Consider the following 18,873-nt stretch of genomic DNA (forward strand, 5'->3'; position numbering starts at 1 on the left):
TCATATAATGCCATGTGGAAAACACGGGTATGGTACAAAAAAGTTGCGGTCTACATGGTACAGGTGGCCATGTACAACTCTTTTGTGCTGTCCCAGCATGCCGGCAACACAGGGACATACCTGCAGTTCCAAGAGGAAGTTCTAAAGGCCATAATCTTTGGTGACCGCCAAAGAGTGGGTCAGAGCACCTCTGGAACTGTGGGCTCCCGGATTGTCCCTGGCCAACGCTTTCCAGGTGAGGTCCCCTACACTGGAAAGAAGAGACATTCCCAGAAAAAATGCAGAGTGTGTCGCAAGAGGAGGATACGGAAGGACACCATCACTCAATGTGACACTTACCTCGATCATCTGGGCCTCTGCATTAAGGATTGCTTCAGGGAGTATCACACTTCCATGGAGTTCTACATTTTAATTTTTTTCCCCTAATTTCAATTCCCCAGAATTCGACTCCAATGTACCAGTCCAGAGTATATTGTCTTTTACATTTTAAACCAAAACACCCCACCCCCAAATAAAAAAAAGCCCAAAAAACCCTTTCCCAATACCCCCAATGTCTTTTTTTCCCCCAAAAAAAATGGGTCATGGGACACCGATTCAACAGCATTGGGGGATTACAGTTGCCTCAAATGCGCAGTGCTCTCTCTCCTGAGCAGGGTGCGCATTTGAGGTAACAGAATAGGGAAAGCCACACCCTACACATTCCTAGAATGATTCAGAGCAAAGGGTTTGGGGCGGGCATAATTTTTTACTTTAGGCTATACTCTGGGTCATGATTCTGGGAAAATGATTGGCATATCAGTATTAAAATTGCAATTTTCAATCCCCCCCCATAGTACTCTTCATCCATTCCTGGAAAATAAATTTAGGGAACACTCGTCTGTTCCAAATCTCCACTTCCCCTCTAAACACCTTCCCTAGGGGGTGCACTGTTTGTAATAGGCTCACATGTGGGTGTTCCTTTCTTGTATTTTCATCTGAATGTATGTAACTGTCCTTTAGGTCCATAACAAACATCGGCCTCAAATGCAAAGAGTTCTCCCTCATGAGCTCTGTCGTATTTCCTGGCGACAATTCGGAGTTACGTGTTAGTTGTTCCCAGAATGATGAAGCAGAGCATAGGTTTAAAATTGCAATTTTCAAATGCTACCCTTCATCCATTCCTGGAAAATAAATTTAGGAAACACCCGTGTATTCAAAATGTCCTCTTTACCCCTATACCCATTCCTCAGGGGGGTACTTTCTGTAATGGTGTCACATGTGGGTGTTTCATTTTTGTATTTTTCTCTGAATGTATGGAACAGTCAGCTACTGATATGCCATAGGCCAAATGCAAACAGATCTCTATGACTTCTGAGCCTTGTTGTGTGCCCGCCCAGCACGTTACCCCCTATGTGGATCTGTTTCCATAGTCAGGAGAAAAAGCCCTCCAAAATTTGTAACCCAATTTCTCCCATTACCTCTTGTAAAACGTAAAAAAATTGGGTCCATTTCCTCCTATTACGCCATGTGAAAATGAAAAATTTGGAGTAACACCATCATTTTAGCTCTAAAAATCTAATTTTTCATTTTCTCGTCCAAGTTCAACGCAAACCTGTCAAAGACATGTGAGGTGTTAAGGCTCACTGTACCCCTCGTTACGTTCCTTGAGGGGTGTAGTTTCCAAAATAGTGTGCATGCTGCTCTGTCACCCTGGAGACTTGCTAAATACAACATGCCCCCCACAAATAATTTCAGCAGAATTCTCTTTCAAAAAGCCTAATTTTGCTCTTTCTCTTCTGAGCATTGTAGTTCACCAGCAGAGCATTTAACGTCCACATATGGTGTATTTCCATACTCAGAAGAAATGGGGTTTTACATTTTGGGGGGCATTTTTGCCTAATACCTCTTGTGAAAAAGACATTTGGGGTAACACCATTTTAGTGTAAAAAATGCAGATTTAGATTTTTCTCCTCCACTTTGCTGCTATTCTTGTGAAACACCTAAAGGGTTAACAAACTTTCTGACTGTCATTTTGAATACAATGAGGGGTTTTGTTTCTATAATGGGCTCATTTATGGGGTATTTCACACAGAAAGGCCCCTCAAATCCCCTTCAAACTTAACTGGTTGCTGAAAAAGTCTGATTTTGAAATTTTTGTGAAAATTTCTGCTATACTTTGAAGCCCTCTAATGTCTTCAAAAAGTAAAAACATGTCAACTTTATGATACAAACATAAATAAGACATATTGTATTTGTGAATCAATATATAGTTTATTTGGAATATCCACTTTCCTTACAAGCAGAGAGTTTCAAAGTTACATTTTGGGATTTTTCATCAAGAAAGGATGCAAGTAATTACAAAATTTTATTACTATGTTAAAGGGGAACTCCGGTGGAAACAAGTGGAAAACAAATGTTTTCAAATCAACTGGCTCCGGAAAGTTAAACAGATTTGTAAATTACTTCTATTAAAAAATCTGAAGCCTTCCAATAGTTATTAGCTTCTGAAGTTGAGTTGTTGTTTTCTGTCTAACTGCTCTCTGATGACTCACGTCCCGGGAGCTGTGCAGTTCCTATAGGGATATTCTCCCATCATGCACAGCTCTCGGGATGTGACATAATCATTGAGCAGTTAGACAGAAAACTTCAGAAGCTAATAACTATTGGAAGGATTAAGATTTTTTAATAGAAATAATTTACAAATCTGTTTAACTTTCCGGAGCAGGTTGATATATATAAAAAAAAGGTTTTGCCTGAAATACTCCTTTAAAATTGTACTGTTCTGACCCCTATAACTTTTTTTTTATTTTTCCATAGATGGGGCTGTATGAGGTCTTATTTTTTGCACGGCGACCTGTAGTTTTAATCAGGTTTCATTTTTTGTTTTGATGCAAACCTTTTATCAGTTTTTTTTATGATACATGAGGTAACCAAAAAGCATTTTTGGCGTTTGATATTTTTTTTAATGTTTACTCCATTCACAATGTGGCGCAATAAACATTATATTTTACATATGTGACTATACCAAATACGTTTATTAATATTTTTGTAAAGTGGAAAAGAAGGACAATTTATTTATTTTTATATAATTTTAGAAACATTTTTTGTTTTACACTTTTTTTAAGTCATTTTTGAGACATTTACATGCAGTCATCAGATTGCATTCCCTTTTCAATGTTAATGCATAGCATTGAACAGTGAAATCAGCAGTCCATTGATACAGCCTGGCTCTCCTAGGCTGTATCAGTGAATCCTCGATCCAGGGGCAGAGGCAGAAATGGGGATTCTCTGCATTGTTTCAGCTCTATGGACCGCTGCAATCACGTCGCGGGGGTCCGATGAGCTCCACTGAGCTACTGGCCACTTTCTGTGCCAACTCTAATTTTTCGGACCATCTAGGAATTACATGTGCCACAGATTGGTGCAGTCTGTGACATTGTATATTAAACTATTCCTGTCCTTTGATGTATGGTTACATCATGGACAGGAATAAGGTAACGAAAGGACATATATTTATGTCATTTTGCATTAACCATTGCATTACTTAAGCGAGTGCAGGAGCTACACAGGGCTTTAGGGACAGTGAAAAATGGCTGCTATAAGCAGCCAGGGCTCAGCTTTAGTGCTAGACAGCAGCGATCATCGATCATGTTGTTTCCTGGCATTAACCCTTTAGATCGTGGGATCAAAGTTGAGAGGGGCTGATCCGGACCTCCACAGAGTAATCGCGGAGTTCTGGAGGATCCCTACCTGGCTCTGTGCTGTCCGAAAGTCAATCTATAAATACAAGCATCTGTAGAGAAAAGAAAAGAAAGGACCGACGGACGGCGCCTCGATATTTACCCTCAATAGATCGGGTGGTGGGTGGGGGGGCAACCCCACGGGGCTTATAGATGGCCGCTCACCTTGAGATCTATGCAAAAAAGCATATCACCCACGATATAATCTGGGTACTGTAGTGCGAGTCGCTGCTATGCCGATGGGTTGCAGGAGGAAACAAGTCGTCCTGGGAGTCAATATTAGAAGTAGAGCAGGAAAAAACCCTCAGGTATGGCGCTCCAGACTCTTGTAGACAGATGAGGCGGATGCCAAAGGTAATAGGAAAGTCCTCAGCAGGACATTTTATTAAAAAAAACAATAAAATGGACAAGATTACGCATTTCGGGAGGATCCCTCCCTTCCTCAGATCAGGATCCTGAAACGCGTAATCTTGTCCATTTTATAGTTTTTTTTATAAAATGTCCTGCTGAGGACTTTCCTATTACCTTTGGCATCCGCCTCATCTGTCTACAAGAGTCTGCAGCGCCATACCTGAGGGTTTTTTCCTGCTCTACTTCTAATAAATACAAGCAGCCTCAGCTGGCATAGCATTTCATACTGTATGCAATCCCCTATATTAGGAATTATGCACATTGCGTAACTTCCTTATTTTGGGTGCTTTCAGCTCTCCCAACCATCTCCAGCAGCTGCAAACAAGCGGAAGAAATGGGACAACCCCATAAAAGAGCACATACAGTGTCCTTTTAGTACATATTTGTATTTCCAATAATATTTCAAAGCTGTTTGTGCTGTTCCAGCTATTCCTCCTAGAAAATGTATAAATAAATTGACAACTGGGTATTACCTTTTTGGGGCATATACCAGCACACTCTTACACGGTAGGAACACACCCATGTGACATGAAGAATGGAAACATCCAGAAATCAATTTATTTATAGATTTTTAGGAATAACAGAGGAACGACAACGACAACATAGCATTAACACAAAATATAAAATGCTATAGGGAATACAATTATTTACCAAGTCACATGCTAAAATATCCTCTCTAGGTAATAAAAAAATCCAAAACATTTGAATGTACAGTATGATTCAAAAAGCAAAAGAAAAACAAACATTCTTTATCTGGAAATATACAATTAATAGAGAAATCCGCTATGGCAATCTGTAATCTGCATTCACGGGCCAACCATAACATGCAAGAAGACTCTGAACATTTAGCCTGTATGAAGACTGCTTGAAATAGAGGGAGAGGACAAAGGTAATGGATGTGCTGCCAGTACTTCCCTGCTGGAGCAATTTTAAGAGGTTGAGTTTTTCCATACAATTCTATTTGCTGTGGAGATGAGCTTTAGACACTCGACATTATTTATTGCACAAGTAACAGGATATAATACAGAGGTCACCAGCAGCTCCAGTAAATTAGATTATTCTGATGTAACTGGGAAGCTAAATAGGTAATAAACATTTCATTTTGTGCTCCATCCTGCTATTTTATTAATGTATGTATTCCTATCACGTTAGTAAAGACTCAAATAGTGAAAAAAAAATCCATGTACCGAGTGCAATATACTGCTCAACAATGGTTTGAATGATAAGGGTTCAACTTTTCATTAAAAGGGGTATTTCAGTTATTAGGAATTTTGTATTGATTTTGGTCTATATGTTTATAACACATAAGTATTAAAAAAAATCTACATGTTCTGAGATATGAGACCCTTTACTTGCATGTAAGCAACAAAGCATAAACCAGTTCCTTGGTTAAATTCAAAGCCATATTAATAGCATAGAATGGCAATGACATGGTGATTGCTACCAGTATATTGACAATTCCAGATCATGCCCAACTGGTCAATGGAGAAACACTGAATAAAACTGTAGGCATGTCAATAAGGCAGACTGCTCCTAGAAACCTTGTATAGAAGCAGTCAGGGCAATCCAGCAGCCTCAGAGTATAAGATTTAGGCATATTTTAGAAAAACATATGGTTGAGATGTATTAAAAAGGGAAATACATGTAAATTGCTGTTTTATTGAAGCAACAATAATACAATTTGCTTTGTATGTTATCCATAAATAAAAAAGGTTTTTAATATGAAATTAAAATATTTAACACTTTTGCAAAGGCCATATGGTGATATACATCAGCGGTTGTCACACAATTCGGAAACAATAAAAATGAGATTTCATACATGTCACTTGTACAGACTATTCTACACACATATTCCTGCTGATGCATGCTGGGCACCAAACTATGCACATGCAAAAATAATGGCACATAGGCATAAGTATTGAGCCATTCTAATGCCAATGGGAGACAAATTTTTCAGAATTTCTTAACCGTAGAAAAGGGATGGACAAGGTCCGGTCTGACCTGTTTAGTCACCACCAGGTTCACCAACAGACAGTTGGTACTTTACACCAGTTTTAATACATCTATTATTTATTTTTAAAGTGGTTTTCCAAATCTATTACTTAACCCTTTCAGAACTGAGTGTTTTTCAGTTTTTGCACTTTTGATGTTTTCCTCCTTACAATAAAAAAATCATAACCCTTTCAACTTTGCGTCCACAGACCCATATGATTGCTTGTTTTTTGTGCCACCAATTCTACTTTGTAATGACATCAGTAATTATAACAACAACAAAAAATATTTGTGGGACAAAATAGAAAAAAAAAAACCTCAATTTTGTAACTTTTGGGGGCTTCTGTTTCTATGCAGTAAATTGTTCTGTAAAAATGACACCTTATCTGTATTCTGATGAACACATGGAGAAGAAGAAAAGTCGGCACTGCCGCACTCACGATTCTGCCGGAGTATACTGGATCACTGCACCTTCACGTCCAGCTGCCACAAATCCGGTGCTCAGTCCGCCATAAGCATAAGCGTAGGAGACTTACCTGTCGTTGTTGTTGCGTGGACCAGCGATCCCGAATAAAACTTCTTGCTGTTTCCGTGAGTGCCGTCTGCGATCTCTTTTTCCAACTTATCTGTATTCTGTAGGTCCATACGGTTAAAATGATACCCTACTTATATAGGTTTGATTTTGTTTTACTTCTGGAAAAAATAACTACCGTATTTATCGGTGTATAACACGCACCCCCATTTTAACAGGGAAATTTAAGTAAAAAAGATAAAATGTTAAATAAATGACTTGGACTAAATGCCACATCATCGCCCCAACTTCATTTTCTTCTGCACCTCAGTTTGGTCCTGTCCCCTCCAGTGCCACATCATTCCTTCCCTTTTATCAGTCCCTGTGCCACATTTACCCCTCTCATCGCCACCCCCCATGTCTCATCATTTCCCCCTGTCATAGACCACCACTAGCCATACAGACATTAAGCCTTTAGTGCCTCCCCCACTATCATTTCCCCCTGTCTCATCATCCCCCACCCTGTCTCATCATGTCCCTCATCATTCCCCCTCATCATCCCCCCACCCTGTCTCATCATGTCCCCCATCATTCTCCCTCATCATCCCCCCACCCAGTCTCATCATGTCCCCATCATTCCCCCCTCATCATCCCCCCCCACCCTGTATCATCATGTCCCCCATCATTCCCCCCACCCTGTCTCATCATCCTCCCTCATCCCCCCCCCCTCATCATTTCCACCCATCATCCCCCCCTCATCATTTCTCCCTGTCTCACCCCCCCCTCATCATTTCCCCCTGTCTCATCCCCCCATCATTCTCCCCCCTCATCATTTCTCCCTGTCTCATCCCCCCCCTCATCATTTCTCCCTGTCTCATCCCCCCCCTCATCATTTCCCATCTCATCCCCCCATCATTCCCCCCCTCATCATTTCCCCCTGTCTCATCATCCCCCCATCATGTTCCTCCTATGACATCCAGTGGTCTTCAACCTGCGGACCTCCAGATGTTGCAAAACTACAACTCCCAGCATACCCGGACAGCCAACTGCTGCCCGTGTATGCTGGGAGTTGTAGTTTTGCAACATCTGGAGGTCTGCAGGTTGAAGACCACTCTTCCCCTTTCCTTACTTGTCTGCGCTTCGGCTGTCTTGCGGGGTCAGTGAAGCAGATGAGTTACGTCCTCTCCCGGCTTCTCTGTGCGGCATCAGGGATGTCACTTTTCGGCGGAGGTAGAGGAAATGAAAAGTGACTTGAGTAACTCATCTGCTTCACTGCCTGCAAGACCTTCCGCCTGACCTGACCTGCCAAAGCGCAGACAGGTAAGGAAAATACACAAAACTAAAAAAAAAAGCAGGAAAGAGGGAATGATGAGGGAGGGGGAGGGAGGGGGCATAAAGTAAAAGTAAAAGTGAAACTCACTTGTTTTCTCCCGCACTATCCACAGGAACTGGTGGATAGTGCGGGAGACGCTGATTAAAAGGTAGCGCAGATCCGGGCAAGGTAGGGCTCATTTTAATCAGCGTCTCCCGCACTATCCACCACACCAGTACCTGTGGATAGTGCGGGAGAAAACAAGTGACAGTGCGGGGAGGAGACGCCGCTGGTCACTGATTTAAAGTGGCCGCGGCTGTGCTGTTAATACTTAACAAGCAGACGCTGCTGCGGCCGCTTTAAATCAGCGACCAGATGATTTATCGGCGTATAACAAGCAGGCAGACTTTTTGCCTTAAATTTAAAGTGCGTGTTATATGCCGATAAATACGGTACATGCATGAAAATTAATACATTTAAAAATGTCCTCTTCTGACCCCTATAACTTTTTTAATTTTTCCGCATTTATAGGGCAGTATGAGGGCTAATTTTTTTGCACCCTGGTCTGAAGTTTTTATCGGTACCATATTTGTTTTAATCAGACTTTTTGATCGCTTTTTATTGTTTTTTTGTGGGATAAAAAGTCACCAAAAAGATAATGTTGAAAAATGTACTGCGTAGAAACGGAATCCCCCAAAATAGCGTTTTTTCTTCCATTTTGTTGCACAATGATTTTTATTTCCTTTTCGCCGTAGATTTTGGGGTAAAAGGACTGATGTCATTACAAAGTAGAATTGTTGGCACAAAAAATAAGCCAACATATAGATTTTTGGGTGCAAAATTGAAAGGGTTATTATTTTTAGAAGGTGATGAGGAAAAAACTAAAATGCAAAAACTGAAATAACCCTGCGTCCTTAAAGGCTTAAAGGGATTTTATTGTATCAAAGTAGTAAAACATAAAAACACTTTATAAATTTGGTATTGCTGTAATGGTACTGAACTGCAAAATAATGTAAAAATGTATACCACACAGGATTGTTGTAAAAAACTAAATCCAAGGACATAATCTTTATATATAAAACTCAATGTGTGTGTGTGTGTATGTATGTATGTATGTACAGTACAGACCAAAAGTTTGGACACACCTTCTCATTCAGAGTTTTCTTTATTTTCCTGACTATGAAATTGTAGATTCACATTGAAGGCATCAAAACTATAAATTAATACGTGGAATTATATACATAACAAAAAAGTGTGAAACAACTAAAAATATGTCATATTCTATTCTTCAAAGTACCAGCCTTTTGCTTTGATTACTGCTTTGCACACTCTTGGCATTCTCTTGTTGAGATTCAAGAGGTAGGCACCTGAAATGGTTTTCACTTCACAGGTGTGCTGGTGTGGAGGAGGAGGTGTGATGGTGTGGGGGTGCTTTGCTGGTGACACTGTTGGGGATTTATTCAAAATTGAAGGCATACTGAACCAGCATGGCCACCACAGAATCTTGCAGCGGCATGCTATTCCATCCGGTTTGTGTTTAGTTGGACCATCATTTATTTTTCAACAGGACAATGATTCCAAACACACCTCCAAGCTGTGTAAGGGCTATTTGACCAAGAAGGAGAGTGATGGGGTGCTGCGCCAGATGACCTGGCCTCCACAGTCACCGGACCTGAACCCAATTGAGATGGTTTGGGGTGAGCTGGACCGCAGAGTGAAGGCAAAAAGGGCCAACAAGTGATAAGCATCTCTGGGAACTCCTTCAAGACTGTTGGAAGACCATTTCAGGTGACTACCTCTTGAAGCTCATCAAGAGAATGCCAAGAGTGTGCAAAGGAGTAATCAAAGCAAAAGGTGGCTAGAACCTAGAATATGACATATTTTCACACTTTTTTTGTTATGTATATAATTCCACGTGTTAATTTATAGTTTTGATGCCTTCAATGTGAATCTACAATTTTCATGGTCATGAAAATAAAGAAAACTCTGAATGAGAAGGTGTGTCCAAACTTTTGGTCTGTACTGTATGTTCCACAAAAACGTCCAACCAGCTAAAGATATTAATATGAAACTTGGCACACGTTACTTATATGTCAACAACAAACATAGGATAGGTGATTTAACTCTTACTCACCCCCATTTATCAGGGGCGGGGTTTATGTTTAAAGTCCAATACAAGTCTATGGGAAATATATGTTACTGCATAACTTCCAAACGGCTGGAGATATTTCGATAATACTTGGTCACATGTTACTTATATGTCCACTTAAAATATAGGATAGTTAATTTAACCCTTAACTACCCCCATTTGTGAGGGTCAGGGTTTTTGTTTAACGTCCCATGCAAATCAATGGGAAATGTATGTTCTCACATAACTTCTGTACGGCTGGAGATATTTCAATACCTGGTGCACATATTATGGGTTGGGATATGAGGTCGGGATAGGAGGACGGGATAGGAGGCCGAGATAGGCGGTCGGGATAGGAGGTCGAGATAGGCGGTCGGGATAGGAGGTCGAGATAGGAGGTCAGGATAGGAAGTCGGGATAGGAGGTTGAGATAGGAGGACGGGATAGGAGGTCGAGATAGGAGTAGGGTATAGGAGGACGGGATAGGAAGGTTAGATAGGAGGTCGAGTTAGGAGGTCAGGATAAGAGGATGGGATAGGAGGTGGATATAGGAGGTCGAGATGGGAGGTCGAGGTAGGAGGACGGGATAGGACGACGGGATAGGACGACGGGATAGGACGACGGGATAGGAGAACAGGATAGGAGGACGGGATAGGAGGTGGAGATAGGTGGTTGGGATAGGAGGACTGGATAGGAGGTTGAGATAGGAGGTTGGGATAGGAGGAGGGGATAGGAGGATGGGATAGGAGGTTGGGATAGGAGGTTGAGATAGGAGGTCGAGTTAGGAGGTCAGGATATGAGGTGGAGATAGGAGGACGGGATAGGAGGTTGGGATAGGAGGACGGGATAGGAGGTCGAGATAGGAGGACGGGATAGGAGGTCGGGACAGGGGGTCGGGGGATGAGGACGGGATATGGGGTGGGATATGACAACAATATATGGGGATGGGATATGAAGTCAAAAGCTTCCTCCTCTGTTGATTTTCCTCCACAACAAGGATGAGGAAGGAAAAACTGGGCAACACCGGGTACTCATCTAGTAATCTATATATATAAAACTCAACGCGTGTATGTGTGTGTGTGTATGTTCCAGCATCACGTCCAAACGGCTAAAGATATTAACATGAAACTTGGCACACGTTACTTATATGTCAACAACAAACATAGGATAGGTGATTTAACCCTTACTCACCCCCATTTGCCAGGGGCGGGGTTTATGTTTAAAGTCCCATACAAGTCTATGGGAAATATATGTTACTGCATAACTTCCAAATGGCTGGAGATACTTAGATAATACTTGGTCATATGTTACTTATATGTCCACTTAAAATATAGGATAGTTAATTTAACCCTTAACTACCCCCATTTGTGAGGGTCAGGGTTTTTGTTTAAAGTTCCATGCAATTCAATGGGAAATGTATGTTCCCACATAACTTTCCGTACGGCTGGAGATATTTCAATACCTGGTACACATTTTAGGGGTCGGGATAGGAGGTCAGGATAGGAGGTCGGGATAGGTAGGAGGACCAGGATAGGAGGACCGGCATAGGGCGACCGGGATAGGAGGAGGTTGGGATTGATGGGCTGGATAAGAGGTCGGCATAGGAGGAGGGGATAGGAGGACAGGATAGGAGGTCAAGATAGGAGGTCGGAATAGGAGGTCGAGATAGGAGGTCGACATATGAGGACGGGATAGGAGGTCGACATATGAGGACGGGATAGGAGGATGGCATATGAGGTCGAGATATGATGAAGGGACAGGAGGTCGGGATATGAGGACGGGATTTGGGGTTGGGATTTGACAACAATATATGAGGACGGGATATGAAGTCAAAATCTTCCTCCTTTGTTTATTTTCCTCCCCAACAAGGATTAGGAAGAAAAAAACGGGCAAAGCCGGGTATTTAGCTAGTCTATATATATAAAACTCAATGTGTGTATGTATGTGTGTATGTTCCAGCATCACGTCCAAACGGCTGAAGATATTAACATGAAACTTGGCACACATGTTACTTATATATCAACAACAAACATAGGATAGGGGATTTAACCCTTACTCACACCTATTTGCCAGGGTCGGAGTTTTTCTTTAAAGTCCTATACAAGTCTATGGGAAATATATGTTACTGCATAACTTCCAAACGGCTGGAGATATTTCGATAATACTTGGTCACATGTTACTTATATGTCCACTTAAAATATAGGATAGTTAATTTAACCCTTAACTACCCCATTTTTGAGGGTTGGGGTTTTTGTTTAAAGTCCCATGCAAATCAATGGGAAATGTATGTTCCCACATAACTTCTGTACGGCTGGAGATATTTCAATAATACCTGGTACATATATTACTTATAAGTCAAATAAAAAGATATGATAGTTAAATTAACCCTTATCTACACCCTTATATAAAAGATGGGTTTTTGTTTCAAGTCCCATGCAAGTTATATGGGTCTTCCAGTACCTTACTCCACAAGCTCCACTCTGCATCTCCTGGTGAATGTGTCACACCCCATCTCACATAGATATGCCCACATGTTAAGCCCCACCCCTTTTATTCTCTACCCTTTTTGTGCATCGGTCTGGCTTGCAAATCACGCCCAGTCCCACAAAGCCACGCCCCCTTCTATTTCCAGCTTACAGTATCTTCATCACAAATCAGTCCCACTTGAGGACAGTATATGAGGTCGGGATATGAGGTCGAGATAGGAGGATGGGAAATGAGGTCGAGATAGGAGGTTGGGATAGGAGGACGGGATATGAGGATGGGATATGAGGACGGGATATGAGGACGGGATATCAGGATGGGATAGGAGGACGGGATAGGAGGACAGGATAGGAGGACAGGATAGGAGGTCGAGATAGGATGACGGCATATGAGGACGGTATATGAAGTTGAGATATGAGGATGAGATATGGGGTTGGGATATGACAACAATATATGAGGACAGGATATGAAGTCAAAAGCTTCCTCCTTTGTAGATTTTCCTCCCCAACAAAGATTAAAGGAGTAGTCCAGTGGTGATTCAGTGGTGAGCAACTTATCCCCTATCCTAAGGATAGGGGATAAGTTGCAGATCGCGGGGGGTCCGACCGCTGGGGCCCCCTGCGATCTCCTGTACGGAGCCCCGACAGCCCGCAGGAAGGGGGCGTGTCGACCTCCGCACGAGGCGGCGGCCGACACGCCCCCTCAATACAACTCTATGGCAGAGCCGAAGCGCTGCCTTCGGCAATCTCCGGCTCTGCCATAGCGATGTATTGAGGGGGCGTGTCGGCCGCCGCCTCGTGCGGGGGTCGACACCCGCTATCTCGGCAGAGAGCCGGGGCCCCGTACAGAGAGATCGCAGGGGGCCCCAGCGGTCGGACCCCCCGCGATCTCAAACTTATCCCCTATCCTTAGGATAGGGGATAAGTTTTTCACCACTGGACTACCCCTTTAAGAAGGAAAAACCGGGCAACGCTAGGTACTCAGCTAGTAATACATAAAAAAAACTAACAAAAAAAACTAACAATAAAAGCTTTTTAACCTGTAGACAAGCTCTCATATGGCTACATTGACATAAAAAAATTAAAAAGTTATGTCTAAAGCAATAATTAAAAGATGGAGAAGCAGACATTTTATGCTGACAGACAGACAATAGTAGAACATAAATATTTAGTACAATCATCACAGTGTGGTAAATTTGGGTGTTCCACGTTTACAGCACCCACCCAAAAATTGCCTCATATATGATCATGTTTGCCTAAACTTACAACTACCACCCCTAGAACTTAATTTCCATAGATGATTTACACCCCCCCCCCCCCTTTTTTTTTTCAGCATCTGGCTGTGAACATTAAAAAAAAAATTCACTCAATAGAAGCACTGGACATCGGCACTATTGCTTAGGTTCCACATCATATGCAAGGCTACACCATAACCTCTATAGTCCGAGTGATCTAAGTGCTGCTCATATAGGTGTAGTACAAGTGTCCATAGATATTATCAAAACAGAGTTTCTGCAGCACTCACCAAAGACCAAGCTGTATTTTATTGCAGTAAAGCTATAGACAGGAGCAGAATTAGGAGACTGACGCTTCATAGCACAATTCTGCTTCATCAAGTCTTCATGAAGCATTGTTGTGCTGTAAAATGGCTGAAAGAAACCAGGCACTGCTCATCACCTGCCCAATCTCATTTCTACAGTGAATCATGGTGGTGGCAGCATCATGCTGTGGGGGTGTTTTTAGCAGCTGGGACAGGTTGTATGGTTAGTACAGAGATATTCTTAATGAACCTGATCCAGAGAGTTCTGGAAGTTAGACTGGGCTGAAGGTTCACCTTCCAACAAGACAATGACCCAAAGCACAAAACCAAAACACAGGAGGGGCTTAAAGGGGTACTCCCGTGGAATACTTTTTTTTTTATTTTATTTTTTTTTAGATCAACTGGTGCCAGAAAGTTAAACAGATTTGTAAATTAATTCTAAAAAAAATCTTAATCCTTCCAGTACTTTTTTGGGGCTGTATACTACAGAGGAAATGCTTTTCTTTTTGATTTCTCTTCTGTCACGACCACAGTGCTCTCTGCTGACCTCTGCTGTCCATAGCAGCATATGTTTGCTATGGGGATTTTCTCCAGCTCTGGACAGTTCCTAAAATGGACAGCAGAGGTCAGCAAAGAGCACTGTGGTCGTGACAGAAGAGAAATCCAAAAAGAAAAGCATTTCCTCTGTAGTATACAGACCCTAAAAAGCACTGGAAGGATTAAGATTTTTTAATAGAAGTAATTTACAAATCTGTTTAACTTTCTGGCACCAGTTGATCTAAAAAAAAAAAAAAAAAGTTTTCCACGGGAGTACCCCTTTAAGAACAACTCTGTGAATGTCCTTAAAGGGGTACTCCGCCCCTAGCATCTTATCCCCTATACAAAGCATAGGGGATAAGATGTCAGATCGCCGAGGTCCCGCTGCTGGGGACCCCTGGGATCTCCGCTGCGGCACCCCGCTATCATTACTGCACAGAGCACGGTCGCTCTGTGTGTAATGACCGGCGATACAGGGGCCGGAGCATTGTTACATCGCGGCTCCGATCCCTTGTGACGTCACGGGTCGCCCCATCAATACAAGTCTATTGGAGGGGGCATGGCGGCCATCACGCCCCCTCCCATAGACTTGCATTAAGGGGGCGGGCAGTGATGTCACGAAGGGGCGGAGCCGTGACGACGTCACGATGCTCCGGCCCCTGTATCGCCGGTCATTACGCAGAGCGAGCGTGCTCTGTGCAGTAATGATAGCGGGGTGCCGCAGTGGAGATACCGGGGGTCCCCGGTGATCTGACATCTTATCCCCTATCCTTTGCATAGGGAATAAGATGTCTAGGGGTGGAGTACCCCTTTAAGCGGCCCAAACATCTCTGAAGAGGCATGGAAATGGCTTCTACCAAACTGACAGAGCTTGAGAGAATTTGCAGAGAAAAATGGCACAAAATCCATAAATACAGGTGTACAAACCTTGTAGTATCATACCTTAGAAGACTGTAGGCTGTAATTGCTGCAAACATGCTTTAGGTACTAAGAAAAAGGGTCTGAATACGTATGCTATATTTTATTTTTTCCTTTTTAATAAATTAGCCATTTTTAAGACTTCACTTTTTTGATTATTGGGGCATTGAATGCAGAATGCTAAAAAAAGATTTTATTTTAGCACAAGGCTACAAAATATAAAAATGTGAATAAAGTATAAGGGTGTGAGCCTTTCTGAATGCAAATTAAGAAGAAAAAAAAGCATCCTAAAATTTTTTTATGTAATTTCTTCCATTACCTCCTGTAAAATGACAAATTGGGGCGAAAACAACATATCACTTATAAACATGTGAATTTTTACAATTTATTTTCAGTTAGCAAAGAAAAAATATATAAATTTCTCTTTACCTGTGATACAATGACCATGGTACGACTTCTAAAGGGGTTTCCACAGCACTAGTAACTTTACATTACCTTTGCAGGAACTTTTTAAATGCAACATGTCGTCCAGAAAAGTTTGCGCCATTAAGGTGGTATGGCGCGGGCTCCTGACTTGAGCCCGCGTCATACCGGCCGGCCCCCAGCTGATTCTTGTAGCTGGGGGCCGGCTTAATAGCCGACATGCAGCGATCCCTGCGGGCGGCTATTAACCCTTTAGATCGCCGCTGTCAAAGCTGACAGTGTCATCTAAAGGTGCCTTTATTCCATCCTTGGTGGTCCAGTGGTGTGGATCACACTGCGGGGGGGGGGGGGGCTGGGGCGATCCACTGTTGAGGTAGCCTGAGGGCTTACCTCATGTTCTGTGTCAGCTCAAGCGCTCAGAATGATAAAGCCTGGAAGGGTCAGGCTTTATCAATCGAGCGCAGAGCACACAGATCAATGTGGTTTTATACAACCACATTGATCTGTATGAGGAATCAAATGATTCCTCCTAAAAGTCCCCTAAGGTGACTAAAAGTGTAAGAAAAAGGAAAAAAAAAGTTTTAAAAAATGTTTAAAAACACACACATTAACCCCTTCCGTATTGAAAGTTTAAATCACCCCCCTTTTCCCAAATTCCATATAAAAAAAATATATAAACATAATAAAAATAAAACATGTGATATCGCTGCGTGTGTAAATGTCCAAACTATAACAATATATTGTTAATTAAACCGCACGGTCAATGGCCTACAAGCAAAAAAATTCCAAAGTCCAAAATAGCGTATTTTTGGACACTTTTTATACCATAAAAAAAGGAATAAAACTTCAGATAACGACGCAAAAAATGAGCCCTCATACTAACCTGTACACGGAAAAATTAAAAAGTTATAGGGTCAGAAGATGACAATTTTAAATGTATTCATTTTCGTGCATGTAGTTATGATTTTTTCCAAAAGTATGATAAAATCAAACCTATATAATTAGGCTATCATTTTAATCGTATGGACCTACAGAATAAAGATAAAGTTTCATTTTTACTGAAAAAAGTACTGCGTAGAAACGGAAGCCCCCAAAATTTACAAAACAGTTTTTTCTTCAATTTTGTCGCACAATGATTTTTTTCCCCGTTTCACCATAGATTTTTTGGTAAAATGACTGATGTCATTACAAAGTAGAACTGGTGGCGCAAAAAATAAGCCATCATATGAATTTTTAGGTGCAAAATTGGAAAACGAAAGTGCAAAAACAGAAAAACGCTTGGTCCTTAGATTACAATTTCCCCTTCACTTTAACTATTAAGATGCTTCACAGGCATAACTGTATAGCAAACTTCATAAATGTCATCTTTTACTATTGTGTGAGGGGAATGGGACAGACAAAGAATTCTTCATTCTCATGGGATTTCCAGTGACCATTCGCCTTAGGATGGGCTACATTCATATTTAGGTAGATACACACATGAATGCAATTCAAAATGCTCTGGGTAATCTTGGTCATTGTATTATAATATTTACCGTTTCCAGAGTTTCTTATTTCCAAAATGTCATAAAATTATCATATTACTGTAATTTCACACTGAATTAACACATATAGAAAACCAATTACTTTACAAAAACACACAGCTACAAAAATGGAACACATAAGAAATGTGAAAGAGAAGGTGCAAAGAAAATGCTTTCCTCTTTCATCTGTAGGTAGCTGCTACAATCTGATGTCAATAAGGCTTCGCCTTTGTGCACTACACATGCTGGCATAGCATGAACCACATGCATGTCAAGTCAAGCGACACAAAAAAAGGAAAGTTACAAAACTTACAAACTGCAATTCATCATTCAGATCTACAGATGAAAACATTTATTGGTTAAAGAGAACCCATGCACTAAACAAATATATTCTGTACCCACCATGATTTAGGGCAACAATATGATATATGCATTTTATACAACTATGGATAATTTAGTATTTGACAACTGACAACTCCTTGTTGCAACATTGACTTAAGAACAGTAAAAATAAAAATGCCATAAAAAAAAACAAAAAACACATGGTCCACTAGTGTGTAGGCCTCCAGTAGAGAGCTAATAGGTCCCAGAGTACCATATATCATTTAAAGACACCACAAAGTGTCACGTCCAGTAAAATGCCTATTTGTGAGCACAGTGGTGAATTCACCTCCTTGGCTTATACTTCAGCAGCAACAAATCAGACAATATGCCTTCACCTTGATATTAGTGTATCAGATTCCCTTTGGAAAAATATAATCATTTAATGATTGTTAAGGGGGAGAAAAAAAAATAAGTATATCTATACAGTCTGTGAGAACGTCCTTGATTTTCCTTCTGTGCCTTTTATCTTGAGAAAATTGTACAGATGAGGAAGTTTCATTTTATCCATGTTTTTGCTATAGACATTTAAGAATATTCCAAACACAACTAATAATCCAGACCATATATATCTGCAAAGGAAAAGAAAACATAATTTCAATCTTATAGTGGGTGCAGGTCATGGACTTTTACCAATGGTGAGCTACCATGTTCTGATTGTAGTAAAAAAAAATTAATAAAATAAAAAATATTTAAAAAAAAGGTTGACAAAAATACTTGGGTGTTGCTATATCATTTAACATACAAATTAAACCATATATATATTTATTGTTTACAGATACACTGGAAGCTCCAAAAAGGCAGTGGTACTCTGTTGAAGGCAACTCAGTATTCAATACAACAAACATTTCTTGTGCCTGGAGTTAGTTTTTTTTTTATTATTATTTATTTATCAAACATAGAAGAAAGTGTTGCATTTGGGGAAAATCCCTAGAGGGAATTGTCAGAACAAATAAGTATACATTGCTTCAATAGGCACTGTCATTTAAACAAAC

The 18,873-nt window shown here is 41.1% G+C and overlaps 1 protein-coding gene across 4 annotated transcripts in view; it reads right to left on the reverse strand.

The window, feature by feature from the left end:
* Positions 1–15,454: 15,454 nt before the first annotated feature.
* SLC35B3 (solute carrier family 35 member B3) overlaps positions 15,455–18,873 on the reverse strand; it is a 36,150-nt gene continuing 32,731 nt past the window's right edge. For all 4 annotated transcript variants that reach the window (XM_056521130.1, XM_056521129.1, XM_056521127.1 and 1 more), the window contains exon 10: positions 15,455–18,450. In XM_056521130.1, coding sequence (XP_056377105.1) covers positions 18,300–18,450 — 151 coding nt within the window. In that variant the 3' untranslated portion in view covers positions 15,455–18,299. The remainder of the gene's footprint in view (positions 18,451–18,873) is intronic.

Source organism: Hyla sarda, chromosome 5 (genome assembly GCF_029499605.1).
Source record: "Hyla sarda isolate aHylSar1 chromosome 5, aHylSar1.hap1, whole genome shotgun sequence".
NCBI lineage: Eukaryota > Metazoa > Chordata > Amphibia > Anura > Hylidae > Hyla > Hyla sarda.